At 41.5% G+C, this 14,166-nt stretch overlaps 1 protein-coding gene across 1 annotated transcript in view; it reads left to right on the top strand.

Annotated features, from left to right (window-relative positions):
* Nucleotides 1–14,166, top strand: part of LOC124625327 (dehydrogenase/reductase SDR family member 11-like) — a 132,039-nt gene that overhangs the window by 92,557 nt on the left and 25,316 nt on the right. Inside the window, exon 4 of the mRNA XM_047149161.1 lies at nt 3,000–3,129. Within this exon, the coding sequence (XP_047005117.1) occupies nt 3,000–3,129 (130 nt within the window). The remainder of the gene's footprint in view (nt 1–2,999; nt 3,130–14,166) is intronic.

The raw sequence follows: 14,166 nt of genomic DNA, 5'->3' as shown, positions 1-14,166 counted from the left end.
TTGTAGCACCACATTTCGGAAGCTTCGATTCTCTCCTTGTCTAAACTGTTTGTCGTCCATGATTCACTTCCTTGCATGTTACACTACATATACATACTTCCAGAAAAGACTTCCAAACGAATCTATATTATATGTTAACAAATTTCTTTTCTTCAGAAATGCTTTTCTTGCTGTTGCGAGCCTACACTTTATATCTTCTCTCTTTCAGCCATCGTCAGCTATTTTGCTGCCGAAACAGCAAAACTCATCTAGTTCTCTAATCTCATTCCCTCGGTATCACCTGATTTGAATCTACTACGTTCCATTACCCTAATTTTGCATTTGTTGATGTTCATCCTATATCGTCATTTCAATACTCTCTCCATTATGTTCAGATGCTCTTCCAAGTCCTTTGCTGCCTCTGACAAAATTACAATGTCATCGGCAAACCTTAAAGTATTATTTCTTCTCCCTAAACTTTAATTGATTCTCCTAATTTTTATTTGGTTTCTTTTAATGTTTGCTCAACGTATAGATTGAATAACATCTGTGATAGGCTACAACCCTGTCTCAATCCCTTCTCAACCTGACTGCTTCCCTCTTATTGCACTCGACTCATAACTGCTGTCTGGTTTCTGTACAAGTTGTAAATAGCCTTTAACTTCCTGTATTTTACCCCCTGCTACCTTCAGAATTTCAAAGAGACTATGCCAGTCAAAATGTTTCTGTAAGCCTGTAAATGCTATAAACGTAGGTTTGCCTTAGCTTAAGCTACCGTCTAAGATAAGTTATAAGGTCAGTATTGTCTCACATGTTCCCCCATTTCACTTCACTAACGTCGGCTTCTACCAGTTTCTTCATTCGTTTGTCGAGAATTCCTGTTAGCGTTTTGCAACGATTGCTTATTAAAATGATAACTCGGTAATATTCACACCCGTCAGTAACTGCTTTCTTTGGAATTGGAATTATTACAGTCCTCTTGAAGTCTGTGGGTATTTCACCTGTCTCACACATCTTGCACTCCAGATGATAGAGTTTTGCCATGGCTGTCTCTCCCAAGGTTGTCAGTAGCTCTGACAGAACGTCGTCTCCTCCCAGGGTCTTGTTTGGACTAAGGTCTTTCAGTGGTCTGTCAAATTCTTCTCGCACTATCACGTCTTCCATCTCCTCTTCAGCTACGTCCTCTAACATTTCTATAATATTTCTTTCAGTCACCTTCCTTTGTATAGGCCGCCTATATACTCCTTCCACCTTTCACTTCCTTTCTTTTCTTAGGACTGGTTTTCCATCTGAGCTCTTGACGTTCTATAAGCCCCAAATATCCTGTTGAACTTCCGTCTGTTACACACGAGAGCCGTCTTCCATACGATACCCAGCTCATGTATTACGTCATGATCTGACATATAGTTAAAATTATTAACATTTTTTGATGTGGTATGTAATTAAAATTATTAATATTTTCTACGGTCGTGACGGGCCAGTATATTGACCCTGGAGCAGCGTGTATGGAGAACCAACACGAACAGCATGATAAAAGAGCGGTTCTCAATACAGGAATGAGGAAAGGCGAATAACAATGAAATTTTCATGTAATTTTATATTCTCTAACTCAACTTCTCGCTTGTTAGTATTACGCTCCTCACACATATAAATACGAGGGGCGTTTGAAAAGTCCGTGCGAAGTCCAAGAGTTGGCATTACCGGCGTGTATCGAGGTCATGTTAAGTTAGTAGCATCTTTGGAAAGAGCGCACACCAAGTTTCAGCCATATTGGTCTATTTCTTTGTGTTTGGCATTCGTGTGAATCAAGGAAGTCGAGTGATGGTAAAAAAATGGACGAAAAAGAGTTTCGTGTGGTGCTTAAACATTACTTTATGAAAGTCAGCACGCCTGAGGAGACTAATGAGAAGCTAGATAAACATTACGGTGACTCTGCACCTCCGATTATAACAGTTTATAAGGGACTTCAAAATTTTCGGAGTGACCATATGGGCACAAGTGATGCTGAACGTTCTGGACGCCCTGTGGAGGTTACGACTCCAGATCATTGATATAATCAATGATATGGTGATGAATGACAGAAGAGTTAAGTGCGTGAGATTGCTAGTGCTATTGGCATCTCGAATGAATGGGTACGTAATATTTTGCATAAACATATGGACATAAGAAAGCTATCCGCAAGATGGGTTTCGCGATTGCTCACGCTTGACGAAAAACGGAATCGTGTGAAGTGATGTAAGGATGGTTTGCAGCTGTTCAGGAAGAATCCGCAGGACTCTGAGCGTCGTTTCGTCACTGTGGATGAAACATGGATACATTAATATACTCCTGAGAGCAAACAACAATCTAAACAATGGGTTACCAAGAGAAAATCTGCACCAAAAAAGGCGAAGACCATTCCTTCGGCCGGAAAGGTTATGGCTACCGTCTTTTGGAATTCGCAAGGGATAATCCTCACCATCTGTAAAAGGGTAAAACTATTACACATGCATAATATTCATCGTTATTGGACCGTTTGAAAACCGAGCTGCAAGAAAAAAGCCGGCGATTGCACCGCAGAAAATTCTTTTTTCATCACTACAATGCACCAGCACACACATCAGCAGTTGTGATCGCAAAATTAGTGGAAATACGATTCTAACTCGTTTCGCATCCCCCCTATTCTCCAGACTTGGTTCCCTCGGACTACTATTTGTTCCCCAATTTGAAGAAATGGCTGACAGGACAAAGACTTTATTCAAACGAGAAGGTGATTGGAGGAACTAATAGCGATTTTGCAGACTTGGACAATTCCTATTATTCGGAAGGGATCAACAGATTAGAACAGCGTTGGACGAAGTGTATAAATCTAAAAGGAGGCTATGTCGAAAAATAAAAAAGGTTTACCCCAAACACGTAGGTAGTTTTTATTTTTGCACGGACTTTTCAAACGCCCCTCGTACGAGACCAAATAAAAAATCAAATCACGTAACTACAGAAGTACCTTTAAAATCAGTCCTAATCATTTTTTTTCTGTGCAGTGTGCTGGGCCACGTTCCCGCAATCGACGACGTGGTCGTCATATACTGCGCCAGCAAACGCGCCGTCAGGGTGCTGCTCGAGGGGCTGCGGCTGGACCTGGTCGCCAAGAAGAGCCGCATCCGTGTCGGGGTGAGTTCTGGCCTGTTGTATACTGCAGCTCTTGCGGTGACGTCATTGCTTTCATCGTAACTGTATTTTGCATTACAGTACGTACCGCCATCTCTGAGTGTTACAGGAATTTTCTGTGTTTTATGTGAAGTTTCAGACTGGCCCTTCAGACATGCTTAGCATAAAACTGTTTCCATTTCCAGCGTTGTTGTTGTTTTTGTTGTGGACTTCAGTCCTGAGACTGGTTTGATGCAGCTCCCCATGCTACTCCATCCTGTGCAAGCTTCTTCATCTTCCAGTACCTACTGTAACCTACATCCTTCTGAATCTGCTTAGTGTATTCATCTCTTCATCTCGCCCTACGATTTTTACCCTCCACGCTGCCCTCCAATACTAAATTGGTGATCCCTTGATGCCTCAGAACATGTCCTACCAACCGATCCCTTCTTCTGGTCAAGTTGTGCCACAAACTTCTCTTCTGCCCAATCCTATTCAATACTTCCTCATTAGTTATGTGATCTACCCATCTAATCTTCAGCATTCTTCTGTAGCATCACATTTCGAAAGCTTCTATTCTCTTCTTGTCCAAACTATTTACCGTCCATGTTTCACTTCCATACATGGCGTGCTGTGTGTAAACAGTTTGACGGATTTGCCCCACGGTTCCTCACTTCTGTGGAAATGCAAGGTGCTACCCAAAATTTTCCGAGAGAAAACTCAGAGAACATACCCTTAAATTAGTGCCGGCCGCGGTAGCCGAGCGGTTCTAGGCGCTCAGTCCGGAACCGCGCGACTGCTACGGTCGCAGGTTCGAATCCTGCCTCGCGCATGGATGTGTGTGATGTCCTTAGGTTAGTTAGGTTCAAGTAGTTCTAAGTTCTAGGGGACTGATGACCTCTGCAGTAAGTCCCATAGTGCTCAGAGCCATTTGAACCATTTTTGAACCTTAAATTAGTTTCCACGTGCTTGAGTGAAACGCTTCCAGCCTGTTGGCTGAAACGTGTTCAAAATTAGTTGTGATTTCGATTGAACCTCTTTATGGAGTCAAAACACCACTCGCTTAAGTTTAGTTTCATTTTGTGCGGGAGCAGTTATTCGCGAGGAACTGGTTCAGGTAAGCAGGGCAGGTGGGGGACAGTTGTAATGGTTTTTTGCTAGTAATTCCCTTACAGTGGGAGAGATGTGCACAGTTGCATTGTCATGATGCAGGGACCAGTCCTTGTTCTCCCATTTTCCATGTACTTTGCGTCTAACAGCTTTCCCCAGTCTTCTCAAAACATAGCAGTACAGCTCCCCAGTGACGGTGTGACTATGGTACATGGAAGAAATTATGGGCATTTCAGTGAATGTAATAAAAAATTCATTAAAGCTGACTTGATGTTGGTGCACACTTGGAGCGCTTTTTGGAACGCGAGGGGATGATGTCTTCCACTGCGAAGACTGTTGTTCTATTTCAGGGTTATATACGTAAAATGCAGTAACGTAGAGGAGTAGGCTCAAGTTTAAGGGATTAGTCAGAAAGAATCATGGCACAAAGAATGGGAATACGCAAATACCAAACAATCAAGAGATACGTTTCTAGTTCCCTGAGACTGTAGATACTACAATAATAAATAGCTCAGGAGGCAGTTTAGCTGAAGAGCAATGGACGTCTCTAAAATGCACAATCACGTAAGCTGGAAACAAAAAACGCAGGTCCAAGGAAGGCGATTGCTATGAAACCCTGGGAAATGGAAGAAATCTTTCAGTTGATACACGGAAGAAGGAAGTACAAAAATGTACACGCATGTTCAGGTATACAGAAATACAAATTACTGAGGAATGAAATAAATGGGAAGTACAAGCAATTCAAGCTAAAATGTCTGCAGTGCAGGAGTGCAATGGAAATTCCGCATTTAAATGTAGAGGAGAGAGCGTATAGCTGTAAAGAGTACATTGACGGCTTCTAAGAAGGGGAGGACATACCTGACGACGTGATAGAAAAAGAAACACTAGTCGAAAGGGAACAGATAGGGGATCCAGTATTAGGATCAGTATTTACAAAAACTTGGAACGACTTTGTCTCAAATAAGGCGGAAGGAATATTTCAGGTTGAGTAACAAATGCTCTGCTTGTGTTGAACTGATTTTTGTCTATTTCTAACTAGTTTCCGGCTTATTATGCCGTCTTTAAAACACAACTTCTATCCGAAAGTACCGGAAAAATCCATAATTAAGCAGGAGGAATCGATCAGATGCCACCGAGATTTCTAAAATCAATGGCAACAATACGACTATTCACATTGATGTGCAGAATGTATAAGACTGGTCATATACCATCAGACTTTCAGAAAAATATCATTCACATTATTCCAAAGCTAGCAAGAGCCGATCAATGCGAGAATTACCGCGCAATCAGCTGAACAGCTTATGCATCCAAGTTGCTGACAAGAGTAATATATAGAAGGACGGAAAATAAAAATGAAGATCTGTTAGACGAGGATCAGTTTGGCTTTAGGAAAGGTAAAGGCACCAGAGAGGGGGTTTTGATTTGCGATTGACAATGGAACCAAGACTGATGAAAAATTAAGACACTTCCATAGGATTTCTCAGCCTGGAAAAAAGTCTGTCGGTACCGGTTTGAATTACCGCGATCGATGGTTTAACATCTGCGTGTGCTTGTAGGCTGAATAGGAGAAGTAGGCTTGTCTCAGCTTGATGGAATAATTTATTAGCGATACCCTGCGGTTGAAACAGACAATAATACACTGCAACAAATAACTCGTGCGAAGGCATGAGAAAAGTTCAGTACGGTAAAGTATTCCGTATCTAATGCACTTGGTTTCATGCTTTCGTCACGGTGTAGAACGTGGAACTGAAATCAACAATCAAAGAATAAAACACAGAACGTCTCTGTGTATAGCGTCTCTGGCGTCCAGCGTGGAAGTTTCGCAGCACTGTACTTCCAAACACCCGAGCATGTCACGGTGCTGGACGATGACAGGAGACGCCACATCAGCCCCCATGGTAGAGGCGGAGGGTCATTCCAAATAGCGTGCTGGAAAATTGACATGTCGCCCGTATCTTGAGGTGCGTGGTGGTGGGTCAACGGCGGCCCCCAGCTGCGTCTGTGTCGGCGACGACGTTGACGGAGTGATTGCTGAGTGAGGCGGAAGTTGTGGTAGGTCAGGCGTCGTTGCTTCCGGAAAGACGTACGCCGGTTTCACGCGGTCAATGGAGACTGTAGTCGGTTTCCCATTGATCAAGATGTCCAAGGTCTTCCTTCCTCTGGTTACGACACGATGTGGGCCGGATGTTCGACAACGTAAAACGGTACAATGTGTTCGATATCCTGAAAAACATAAGGGTGAGCTATATGTACAGACGGGTAATATACAATATGTACAAGGATCAAGAAGGAACAATAAGAGTGGAAGACCAAGAACGAGGTGCTCAGCTTAAAAAGAGTGTAAGACAAGGATGTTTTCTTTCGTCCCTACTTTTCAACCTATCCGTCGAAGAAACGATGACGGAAATAAAGGTTCAAGAGTGGGACTAAAATTCGGGATGAAAGAATATCAATGATAATATTCACTGATGACATTGCTATCCTCAGTGAAAGTGAAGAAGAATTACAGGATGTAATAAGTACAGAATATGGATGGAGAGCAAATTGAAGAAAGACGAAAGTAATGGGAAGCAACAGAAATGAGGACAGCGGGAAAAGCATCAGAATTGGTGATCACAAAGTAGACGAAATTACGGAATTCTGCTACCTACGCAGCAACGTAACCCAGGGTGGAAGTAGCAACGAGAACATAAAAAGCAGACAAGCAAAAGGGGCAAAAGGGTATTCCAGTCCAAGAGAAGTCCACTAGTTTCAAACATAGGCCTTAACTTGAGCAAAAAATTTCTGTGAATGAACGCTGTGAGCATAGCATTGTGTGGTAATGAAACATGGACTGTGGGAAAACCGGAAGGGAAGAGAATCGATCGTTTGAGACGTGATGCTACAGAAGAATTAGATGGACTGCGTAATGAGGTGGTTCTTTGCAGAATCGGTAAGAAAAGGAATACATGGAAAACACTGACAACAAGAAGAGACAGGATGAGAGGAAACCCGTTAAGACATTAGGGAACAACTGCCATGGTACGAGTACTAGTGGGCGCTGTAGAGGGTACAAACTGTAGAGGAAGAGGAAGACAGAGCCTGCAAGACAGCCAACAACTAATTGAGGATTGAGGTTGGAAGTGTTAACCTGAGATGAAAATGTTGGCACGGGAAAGAAATTCGTGGTGGACCGCATCAAAGCGTTCAGAAGACTAATGACGCCCCTCCCTCCCCCACTCCCCCGCCCCTTACACACACACACACAAAAGAATAAAAAGGGAATCCAGCCGATGTGGCCGTTCTACCATTGTTCATCGGCAGTTAAGAAGCTGGACGGAGAATATGGTTCATCTTCAAGTGTTCTTTGCAGCTCAATGCAATCTGAACTTGATGAAATCGTTGGCCGGCCCTCAAATGACAAGGAAAGCACTCTGCTGTAATTCGTCCCGTGTTAAATTCGTCGGCTAGAATGTGTTGGCATGTCCCATGCGAAATTCCAGGGATTTCACAAATAACACTGTCTGCCTTCTGTCCTTGCAGCCGTATCCTGAGTTGTGCATGATGACTGGTGGACCGCGTGTTTGTCATCCTCCTGAGACTCTCCTCTATTTTTAAATCGCTTCAATCACTCAAACGTTCTTGCTTGGGTCAAAACATGCTCATCAAAAGCCTCGCTTAGCATGTTCTGGCTTTCAGCTGCAGTTGTGCGGAGCTTGAAACAAAACGTAATGCAGATCCTTCGAAACGGCTCACGTGGTAGATCAAAGTTCGTAGACACAGTAGAACACAGTGTAAAGAAATCGGCAATAGTGTTCATACCGACGTACTGGCAAAGAATTCCATATAGCAGACAGTTGACACAGCTAGAGGAGTCTCATCCAATGGCTACAGTCCAGTTCTGGCTGACCAACCCTCCTCATACGCCACGTTCATTAAAATTGGGCATTTAAGTTTTGGTCTGCCACTTTGTAGATACAACTTTTTGGTAAAGATAATTCACTGTCCAACGTGGCAGACTGTTTGGTGCTTCCATCCGTTAGAGCTTGCAAATGTTACATGAAAAACTGAGGTTCTCTTTTAGTATCCCTGCTGTAGACAAACATGGCAGGTTGAGTGTGTACTGTTTATTAGTAAATTAGCTGACAGACCCGGAATTGCCTGGGTAGTCATTTTTGTAATTTTAGATTAGAAACGAAATTAAAAAATGAACTGTGTGTGTAGTGTAATACCTAAACAATTTCGTTTACATATATTCGTGCAAACACCTTTGAAATTGAGGAGACTAGTGACCTCAGCAGTTGAGTCCCATAGTGCTCAGAGCCATTATTTTGAAATTAAGGAGTAGACTCGATGTGAGATAATCCCAGACAGTTTCTGTACGATGGTCGCAGCTGCTTCACGTGTCTACAACTCGATTTTGTAAATGTCTCTGTGGGAACGCCTCTTCATTGCTCTGCAGACGGCTACTGCTCTCCGCTACACCCATTTGCGATCCGCAGATGAAAGACGTCTAAAGCTCTGCCAGGTGTCAACGACTTCCTTGAGCCGACTGTAGGAGTATCTTAGTAGCAACGAGTAAAAATATTAAAACTTTATACATGTTGTGGTATATCATTTGAATTATGGGTCTTACAATGATGTTGTCTATTTGTGCCTGTCTGTAAAATATATTGCAAATGGAATTAGCAACAAAGAAGTAATAAATTTAAACGTCACGCACAATGCGGAAGTTTTTCACGCATTTGAGTGTTTATGGCGTCATTCCTCCTGCACTATGTGTGGTACCATGATACAATTTTGTAGGTGCATTTAGCTGTGTGCGAAACTTATTATGAATGGACTTAGTAGCACAGCAGCAATAAATTTAAACGTCATGGATGATGACACTATTTTTCAAGCGTCTCATCATTTATGACATCTTGGACTAAGGTAGGTAGGTGCTTTCAACGATCACAGTGATTGTTGCCCCTAAGTAAGGGATATGTGTACCACATTTAGGCGAAATCAGTCGGGTGGTTTTGGAGGAGATGTGAATCATACATACGTAAATACATCCATTTTTGTAATATGTATGAATAACGTCTTACAAACGATTCATTATCCAGTATTAATGCGTGAAATATAGTTTTCAGTGCGATTGAGATATTTCAATTAATTAACTAACATCGATTAATACAATCATCCACTACTTGTCTTTGAGAGACGTATATGTCCATTTAAATAGACTCTAGAAATTAGTGCTAATAAAACATATCGTCACATTAATTCGCATCGCATCAAGTGTGAGAAATATTGTATTGTAAAGCACTGCAGGTCTTGCTCTACGCTTAGATAAGAGACGTATTACGTATTTCGTTTTGTCAAATAAACGGATGGTATAATTCCTAAGAATGGAGAATTTTTTGAGCTGAAGGGGTTTAGCGATGACGATGAAGATGATCCTACAGAATATAAATGGTAATCATCGGCAGCAAACAGTTGTAGATGAGAAACATCGAGAACGACAACATGCAGATGATTCATCAAGAGATAACAAATATGACGATGATACTACAGCGTAGCTGATCAGATTCTTGTTGAAAACATAGGCAATGCTAGGTGGAAATTATGGGAAAAAATGTGAGAGATATATTCTACAGAGTATCTCAATACAACTTCAACTCTGGAGGCATGCGCCACATTAACTGAATGATCACAGAATCAATGTCGAACAAAAAAGTGGACTGTAAAAACTATTTTTCACTTTCTTGATTTAGATGTTACAAACAGTTGGAAGCAATGTAAGGCGGAAAAGGTTAAATGAAATGCGTCCAGCAACAATGTTTGCAGTTCATGGCTTTCAAGATAGCTTTGGAAGAAGTAACTTTCGAAAAAGGGGGTTATACTTCCAGCGACACAGATAACAAAGACGAGGATGGAAGGAAACAGGCGGCCACGATCCCCGAGTGGTTCTAGGCGCGGAACCGCGCGACTGCAACGGTCGCAGGTTCGAATCCTGTTCCGGGCATGGATGTGTGTGATGTCCTTAGGTTTAAGTAGTTCTAAGTTCTAGGGGACTGATGACCTCAGATGTTAAGTCCCATAGTGCCTAGAGTCATTTGAGCCATTTTGGAAGGAAACAGAAGGGCAGTAATGACAGTTGTACACCAAACAGAACGAAAAAGTCATTGTGAATTTACTTGTATGAACTGTAGGAAGAGTGGTTGCACAAAAAAGATAACGATGTGTTCAGCATGTGTGTAGCATGTTTTTGCTTTACTGTGTAGAACAACCGCTTATCAAAGGTGCATGAAAAATTATATTGGGAAAAAGCTAATGCTCTTTAATGCAGTGTTCAGCAACATGTTTGTAATACTTGGTTGTTAAAAGTACTTTGTAAATGTTACATTTACTTTACATTTTGGTACTAACGCATTTCATACCTCGCAGGAGGCAACTTATATTTACAAAAGAAAACAAAAATGTGAGAATATAAATATCTTCATAAAATATACAGTCATTTCAGTTTATATGATATATATGCAAGTTAACTGTAATAAATATTGTTGATAAAAAGTAAAAATATGCTTTTATGGCAAGGAGGAATTTTTCTCAACCTAGGAATCTTATGTATCGATTCATAACCAATGTCCACTTAAATGACCACTCCATATTTCAGTCCTTCCTTTAAAAACCCTCTATAATGTGTTTGTACTTGTATAACACAGTTCAGAAAAGTTCGTTATTGGCATGCTGCTAAAACAGCTCTGGATCTAAACAAAAATTCTAAGTTATATCGCTCATTTATGCTCCATCTGATGTTCTTTCCAATGTTCGCAGAGAGTGATGGCCTATTTCAAACTTATGGGAGGTCTCACAGACTGTAGCTAAAAACACTGATAAACTGCAACTTTAAGATTTCCCATGTAAATACCACAACCCAGCACATTTTATTGCAAAGAGAAGGCCCCGTTACTAGACAAAATAGGTTAAGGTGTTAATGTTCAATCTCTTTTCTGACTTAATTGTTCATGGTAATTGTAGGTCCAATTCTTTTTAACGCGAGGGAGAAGAGACTGTAAGAACAGTGCACAGAGGCCGACAGTCATTGACTTCTTTCACATATGCTGCCGATAGTGGCATTAAAAGTCTTCCTCCGATCGACACAAACTGGTTGCATGAATATCTTCTCAAAATCCGCAACAGTAATGGAAGTTTATCTTGAAATAGAGATACTATCAGGTCCAATCAAAATGTTCCCAAAGCCCTCCTCTAATTAAGAAGCATGCAAAACTGTGGATAAATGACACCTCAGAATATTCCTGCGTAATATTTTACTTCACAGAAAATGAAACTGCCAACTTCCTATGGTCTTTAGCGTACATTAAAATCGACTTCACTCAAGAACATTTCAACCAGATTACATCAGACAAGATACAACCATTTCTTTAATAGCAAAATCACACAACACCGTTTTTTTTTTTTTTTGTTTTTTTACAATTCTCTGAAAGTCCTCGGACAAGACGTGGGCACTTCTCCTAGGAGCAACGGCTGCCTAGCGCATACGCTGCTAGCGGCCAGGTACTCGACATGGCTCTGACCTCGGAGGCGGCACGAACTCTTCCGATACTCGCCAGTAACATGTAAAGCAACAGAAGAACCTCTTTTGCACATACAAAAGGATAATACTCCTACTTTGAAACATGACAAGTAATGATAAAATTCTTGGCACACATTTTGGGTCGGCGGCTGTGGAGAAACGACTGTCGCAAATGTTTTATTGACACTATAAGGTGTACATCCCCCCCATGAACCATGGACCTTGCCGTTGGTGGGCAGGCTTGCGTGCCTCAACGATACAGATAGCCGTACCGTAGGTGCAACCACAACTGAGGGGTATCTGTTGAGTGGTCAGACAAACGTGTAGTTCCTGAAGAGGGGCAGCAGCCTTTTCAGTAGTTGCAGGGGCAACAGTCTGGATGATTGACTGATATGGCCTTGTAACACTAACCAAAGTGGCCTTGCTGTTCTGGTACTGCGAGCGGCTGAAAGCAAGGGGAAACTACAGCCGTAATTTTTCCCGACGGCATGCAGCTTTACTGTGTGGTTAAATGATGATGACGTCCTCTTGGGTAAAATATTCCGAAGGTAAAATAGTCCCCCATTCGAATCTCCGGGCGGTGACTACTAAAGAGGACGTCGTTATCAGGAGAAAGAAAACTGGCGTTCTACGGATCGGAGCCTGGAATGTCAGATCACTTGATCGGGCAGGTAGGTTAGAAAATTTAAAAAGGGAAATGGATAGGTGAAAGTTAGATATAGTGGGAATTAGTGAAGTTCGGTAGCAGGAGGAACAAGATTTTTGGTCAGGTGAATACAGGGTTATAAATACAAAATCAAATAGGAGTAATACAGGTGTAGGTTTAATAATGAATAAAAAAATTGGAGTAGAGGTAAGCTACTAAAAACAGCACAGTGAACGCATTATTGTGGCCAAGATAGACACGAAGCCCAAACCTACTACAGTAGTACACGTTTATACGCCAACTAGCTCTGCAGATGACGAAGAAATTGATGAAATGTATGATGAGATAAAAGAAATTATTCAGCTAGTGAAGGGAGACGAAAATATAATAGTCATGGGTGACTGCAATTCGTCAGTAGGAAAAGGGAGAGAAGGAAACATAGTAGGCGAATATAAATTGGTGCTAAGAAAAGAAAGAGGAAGCCGCCTGGTAGAATTTTGCGCAAAGCATAACTTAATCATAGCTAACACTTGGCTCAAGAATCATGAAAGAAGGTTGTATACATGGAAGAACCCTGGAGATACTAAAAGGTATCAGATAGATTATATAATGCTAAGACAGAGATTTAGGAACCAGGTTTTAAATTGTAAGACATTTCCAGGGGCAGATGTGGACTCTGACCACAATCTATTGGTTATGAACTGTAGATTAGAACTGAAGAAACTGAAAAAAGATGGGAATTTAAGGAGATGAGACCTGGATAAACTGAAAGAACCAGAGGTTGTACAGAGTTTCAGGGAGAGCATAAGGAAACAATTGACAGTAATGGGGGGGAAGAAATACAGTAGAAGAAGAATGGGTAGCTTTGAGGGATGAAATAGCGAAGGCAGCAGAGTATCAAATAGGTAAAAAGACGAGGGCTAGTAGAAACCCTTGGGTAACAGAAGAAATATTGAATTTAACTGATGAAAGGAGAAAATAAAAAATGCAGTAAATGAAACAGGCAAAAAGGAATACAAACGTCTCAAAAATGAGATCGACAGGAAGTGCAAAATGGCTAAGCAGGGATGGCTAGAGGACAAATGTAAGGATGTAGAGGCCTATCTCACTAGGGGTAAGATAGATACCGCCTACAGGAAAATTAAAGAGACCTTTGGAGAAAGGTGAACGACTTGCATGAATATCGAGAGCTTTGATGGAAACCCAGTTCTAAGCAAAGAAGGGAAAGCAGAATGGTGGAAGGAGTATATAGATGGTCTGTACAAGGGCGATGTACTTGAGGACAATATTATGGAAATGGAAGAGGATGTAGATGATGATGAAATGGGAGATATGATACTGCGTGAAGAGTTTGACAGAGCACTGACAGACCTGAGTCGAAACAAGACCCGCGGAGTAGACAACACGCCATTAGAACTACTGACAGCCTTTGGAGAGCCAGTCCTGACAAAACTCTACCATCTGGTGAGCAAGATGTATGAGACAGGCGAAATACCCTCAGACTTCAAGAAGAATATTATAATTCCAATCCCAAAGAAAGCAGGTGTTGACAGATGTGAAAATTACCGAACTATCAGTTTAATAAGTCACAGCTGCAAAAGACTAACGCGAATTCTGTACAGACGAATGGAAAAACTCATAGAAGCCTACCTCGGTGAAGATCAGTTTGGATTCCGTAGAAATGTTGGAATACGTGAGGCAATACTGACCCTACGACTTATCGTAGAAGAAAGATTAAGGAAAG

This window comes from Schistocerca americana, chromosome 1 (genome assembly GCF_021461395.2).
Source record: "Schistocerca americana isolate TAMUIC-IGC-003095 chromosome 1, iqSchAmer2.1, whole genome shotgun sequence".
NCBI lineage: Eukaryota > Metazoa > Arthropoda > Insecta > Orthoptera > Acrididae > Schistocerca > Schistocerca americana.
This window is presented reverse-complemented; position numbering and strand designations above follow the sequence as displayed.